A 6,000-nucleotide genomic window follows, 5' to 3' on the forward strand; every position below is an offset into this window, starting at 1 on the left:
TACTTTAAACTTCTTTGATTGGCTGATACAATTTCCAACAAACTGTCAACAACCATCAAAGAAATGTAAAATAAAAAGGTGCGAATGTCAACAGAAAGGGTGCAGTATCATCTTCCATTTGTTTTTTGATAACTAACATTTTTGTAGCGAAGGCATAAAAGGAGTCAGAGATCGCCTAATACAAAAGTTTGAATCCAAAAATTCAAATCCAAAAATTCTTCTTGCTTTAGCGATTGCAATGTTATCGGTTTAATGAAGAATATGATCGAAAAGATACATCGCTGCTGATCATTGTTATTGTCCCTAATCTCATCACTGTTACATGCAAGTCTAGATTTTGTCCAAAATTTCGGTCGAAATAGGGGAAACATGCAACTTTTCATATAAAAAAGTAAAGTGACATAGACAGAAGCCCTGAAAAAAATTAACTCCACTACCAGAAAAGAGAAGAACAAGATTCCTTTATGATATTTCTAAAAATGACAAAAATAAAAAGAAAAACCAGTGGCAACGAATCTTACCTAGATTTTGTCCGTGATTTCGTACTGAAATGTTTCTGTGATTTTACAAGATTCCGGCCAAAATTTCTTACCAAAACTGAAATGTTTCCTTTTCACCGATGACCAAAACGGAAACCGAAATTTAAAACCTAGATTAGAAGATAGTCCTTGATCACAAGGTACCAACTCCTTCCTAATCTTGTACTGAATATCTTTTGACCATCTTTGACGTATGAGCCTTTATTAGAGTATTTAACACCTATGTCTTGGCTTATGCAATGGACTATGATATCTTTATGAATAAAACCTGATATTTTTTCTTATAAAACTCATGCCCCATACTTGCTTTGCCCTTTTTTTTTTCCGTTCTTTCCCCCTATTTGTCCTTATCTTGTCTTAATTATTTTGACTTATTTTTCTCTGTTTAAAAGTGTGAGAAATTGTTGATGCATATGTCCTCTCCTGCCTGTTGCTTCGAGCATGCAAATAGTTTGTAAATTGTGTGAAACTCATGTTTTTTTCTTTGTGCTGACGTTCATTATGCTTGGAGGATTCTGATGTATTATGATTCATTTGCTCATTGAAAGAAATGTACTATGTTCTTTTCTTTTTGCAGGTAATATTTTCAGAACCAATTGTAATCACTGCTTGTGAGTTCCTTGAACAGAATGCGTCGTCATCATCTCCAATGGTAACACTTATTGGGTACGGCATGCTAGTTCTTTATAGCTAACTCTATATTCTGTTGGTGCAGAATAGAAAACTAGTTTAATAATTTGTATGATGAATTCTAGTAAGTTCTTTGGTCTTCAAAAGACATGCTAAGAAATAAAAAAACTAGAATAAAACTAAAAACAATTGCAGTTCTTCATTATTGTGGAACTCTGCTTATCTTTTTTGGTTATGTTTGCTCCTCTGTTATCCATGTTTCAGTTATTAGGTATATTGTTTTCCAATTATTAGGTACATCTAGCCCTCCCCAGACCCTGCAATGGTGGGAGCCTCGTGCACTGGGCTGCCCTTTTTTTTATTGTTTTCCATCTCTTATGTTACAATTTGATTGAAGAATACGTGGTTGGATGATAAATTTGTTTTGTTAGTGAAGACATACTTTTGACATGTTTGTTTTGTTAGCATAGTGTTACATTGGTTGCTTGTTATTGCAAAGAATTGCCTAATTAATATAGCTTAGGTTGGCCCATAATTCCTTCTGTATGAAATAGTTAGTTTGCAAACGACACCCTTATCTTTTGCAGTGAATTTTTGACCAAGCAAGGAATTTAGGGTTGATGTTGAAGCTGTGATGGCATTAAAGGAAGGATTGCACTTGTCAAGTCTAATCTCTCAAACTAGTTTGTTTCATTTCTTTATTCATGGTCCGTAGGGAGATGATGTAATACTAGAAAGGAAAATAAGGTATAAAACACAAATATAATTTGATTAGTGTCAAGTTTTTAAGTGAAGTAGTAGTGCAGAGCGTTGGATTTGGAAATTTAGAAGTTCAAGTCCTTTTTCCAATAAAACTTCTCAAGCAGAAACTTCCAATGAAAAAAAAGGCCACCCTCAAACAAAGTCCCGTATACTCTTCATGTAGTTGACCACCAAAAGTTCTAATTAGTATGGACTTAAAAAAAAATACTGACGTTGTGCTCCTAGAGAATTGGTTGAATGGAGAGCTTCTTCCTTCACCACCCACAAGCTTAACTTTGATGGGAGCTCAATTTACCAATTTGAGGCTGATCAGGATGATAGGGGTGCTTAGAGATTGAGAAAGGCTGGATCTTGTGGAGTGTGACCCCTTTCCGGTGGCATTGGTCTTGTAGAACAAAAATAAACAAAGAATTTTGAAGACAGAGGGAGCTTAGTGCCAGAGCTTCTTTGTGATGTTAAGAGCATTGCTGTTAATTGGTCATTAGTGTTTAAAGAGTATCGTTGTTAATTGGTCATTAGTGCTGAAAGAGTTCGAAGGGTTATGTTCTTCAAGATATATTTAGATAGTGAGATACAATCATAGTAGTTAGAAAATGTAAGGGAAAACGAAGGAAGATGGTATTCCTCTCCCTCTAATACCAACTATCTTTTTCCTAGATATGCCAATGATTTTGTGGATTCACTTTTTAAGAGTGGAGGCCATAGGGATGTGCTTTTAGCGGGCAATCTATTCTCTCACGGTACCTCTTTTTTTGGTCTCTAATAAATTTCTTTCTTTACATTTTCAAAAAAACGGAAGCTTTCTTGAGGATCCTAGGGGTCAAAGATCTAAGGCAAGTGGGTGCTTGAGTTTTCTTTAAAGGACTAGATTTGTTTAGTCGGACTCTTGCTTGTATTTATGATAAGAAGTGCTAGGAGGAAGGAAATTCTCAAAATGCAATAGTGCGAAGACTAAAACATTATTGACAAGATCGAAGTTTGACGTAAGACGGGAACGCATGTTAATTGACCTGTCAAGCTTAACTCTGATTATAGTTTGCTTGGGAATATATGTATGGTTTATTTTGGAACAGAGTTATCGGGATCGCTCTCCCACTCCTCGGCCCGCGATCCGGGGTCGCTGACCCGAAATGTGGGTCGTTTGCGACCTGGATCACAAAAAAGGCGACTCGGGCGACTCACGCGAAAGGGAGAGATGCATAGATAGAGGGAACACTTCGGTGGACTGGGAAAAGAGAGTTGCATAATAGTTTATTAGTCTGGTCATATTTTTATGTTCTTATTTCAGACCCGAGTAGTTATTTTCTGTTTGCTTTCATTTAAGATTGAGAATGCAATATATGTTGGTACTTAATTTAGTGATATTTGGAGATCTTCAAATTTTATATATTATGGATTGGATTGGAACTGGCATTTTCATTTTGAATATATATGAATGGCATACACGAGGTTTTTGGTTTTGGTTATTAAATGTATGGACTATATAATGAAATTCTTGTAAAAATATATGAAATTATGTATATAGAGTACCAAAGCGACCCAGATTTGCACTCCAAATCAACCTGCGAGCTAAAATAGCCAATTGACTTAACCTACCCTCATCGTCCCGCGTACCGGGCTACCATCGTACCGCGTACCCGTTCCTGTAATGCGTACCGGAACGAACCGCGTTCCAGGTAACCTTGTTTGGAACCATAAGGGTGTAGAGGAGACTGTTTACTAGGGCCTCTTAGGACAAACATTCAAATGCGGCAAAAGCTTGAGCTCCGAGGTTTAAGTTTCTTGTAAGAATGTATGGAAAGATCGGTAGTTGAATGGTGTTCAAGTAATGCAACTAACTGGTTTGACCGTAAGCAAGGAATCGAACTGCAGTTTTGATCCGGATTTCAGTCCCCACAGAAGTGGAAGCATATTGTAGAAGTTTATGAAAGTCCATGGAAATCTTGTAAAAATATTGAAGTGTATGGAATTCAATGAAGACAATGGAAATTTAATATGAAATTTCGAGAAATGCTATAATAAGCATAAATACATATTTAGAAACCATCACATAAACAAGACAACCATCCGTAATGGTTTCACAATATCAAACACCTAGTAACATGAGCTGTCATGCATGTCTAAAATAATAATGTTCATTCTAAACATAGATATTTCACATGTTTGAAAGCTGATGATAATGTCATTTCTTTTACTTTTCAAGGTACTCATCTTCTTAATAGAATGAGCATTAATATTTCCTGGATATGTGGGATTTTTTGGTTATATAGGTGCTATGTTGCATCAGTACAGATACGAGTGTTGGAATCCGACACGGGTATCGAGTGTCAGATTCAACAATCCTCAAAAGAACGATTCGTGGATTCACCAAAATATTTTAATCAATTTTCAAATTTTGTTTTCTTACATTATAATATGGTTAGATCATTAAAAAACATTATAATATTGTTATAACAAGAAATATATTGAAAAATTTAATTGGTTAGCTAGATTTAATATTTTATTTCTACTAGTGGGGAACCCGTGCGATGCACGTGACGGTGAACAAAAAGTAAAAGATACTAACAGTAAGGTAAGAAAGACTTGTTAATTTTGATTATGTTTTGTTACTGTCCAAGAGTACATTGAAAAGAGTAGATTTAGTGCACAATGGAGAAATCTGTTTCAAAATAGATATAAAGAGTTGAGTGTTCTATTTTCTCAATAAACTTATGACATTTTCTCACGGCCACCTTATGGATATTAAAAAATGTAAAGCCATATAGCGACAGATATAGAAATGGATGTGCAACAAGGAAAAATCTGCTTGGGACAAAGGAAAAAATCAACCAAATTGCATATGTACATGAACAAAAAAACATTCGTCAGCTATACCAATGAACCATCTCAAGTCTCTCTTCAAAGTAGATGCCTGACATAATGCAGAAGGTGCTCCATGCTAGAAATCACGTGGCACAGAAAATTACCTGGTTCTTTGTAATATTCTGACATAACTCGCATCACTAACTATTCTTAAAATCACACTAAAAAAACTATTTTTAAAGGTAGCTTATAAAAGAATCCAGAATAGGATTCTTTTGCAGTCTTGTAATACATATTATGTATTTGTGCAATACAATAATCATAATAATAAAAAATATTTCCTGGTTACTCTCAGATATAAAAGCACAACATTCGTTTAAATAGACAAATTTCCACACGTCCAACAATACCAAAAACCACACGTTCTGTAATTTTTCCAACCTAGCTTCTCATGACTCAAAGAGATAAACAAACTCTCCCTATAAAATTGCTTTCCTACCCTATCTCTAAACCATATTAATTCTCTATATAAAGATGGCAAATGAGACTTCTAGAAGATTTACAGAAACATAATCGTCTAACTACTTTCACTTGTATTCCAAATAGATACGGTTCTTTGAAATACCAGCTTGACGTGCAGCTTATGACATCCATTAGATTAAGGGTCAAACGCTAACTAAGAGTTCTATCATGGTGATAACTCTGTTTTTTTAAAGGTGCTTGTATTTAGGGTTGAATACTATTTTGTAAAATATATAAAAAACAACCCATCATATGATACAAAAAACGGGGTATAGAAGGGTTGCCATCCATAGAATAATCCTAGCCATCCAATTACAATTTATGGTTCAATGGGACCATGATCTATTTTTTCTTAAACGATGCTAATAACCGAATGGTGAACATCAAGTCATCAACTGATGAGGATGCCTTTTGGGCCATGACATCCATCCTCAATGAGGCCACTGTATCAGAGCTCTATATTTGTGAGTGATGGATCAAACTTATATGGTTTTCTTGCCAAAACATTGTGGTATAATAAATGAGAGTGTCTAACAAAAATAAAATGAATTAATGACTCAGTTAAAGTTTTCTTCATGAACAATTTAATTTATAAAAAATCATATAAATCAATCAAATTAATGCAGATTTTCTGAACCTAAAATTACGAAAGCATTTTTACAGTATAATAAATAAAAGGAGCATATCATCATTTGCAAAAAATTAATCAGGCAGAGATTTTCTGAATTGAACGAAGAAACCAAAC

The 6,000-nt window shown here is 34.6% G+C and overlaps 1 protein-coding gene across 2 annotated transcripts in view; it reads left to right on the forward strand.

Moving 5' to 3' along the window:
* The window catches only part of EMB2016 (embryo defective 2016), a 52,621-nt gene that overhangs the window by 2,000 nt on the left and 44,621 nt on the right, over positions 1-6,000 (forward strand). Inside the window, exon 2 of one of the 2 annotated variants that reach the window (XM_077356621.1) lies at positions 1,117-1,205. In XM_077356621.1, coding sequence (XP_077212736.1) covers positions 1,117-1,205 — 89 coding nt within the window. The remainder of the gene's footprint in view (positions 1-1,116; positions 1,206-6,000) is intronic. The other variant, XM_077356622.1, reaches the window with a different exon arrangement.

This window comes from Tasmannia lanceolata, unplaced genomic scaffold (genome assembly GCF_043159265.1).
Source record: "Tasmannia lanceolata isolate RefF3 unplaced genomic scaffold, GAP_Taslan_0.1 ptg000016l, whole genome shotgun sequence".
Taxonomy (NCBI): Eukaryota; Viridiplantae; Streptophyta; class Magnoliopsida; order Canellales; family Winteraceae; genus Tasmannia; species Tasmannia lanceolata.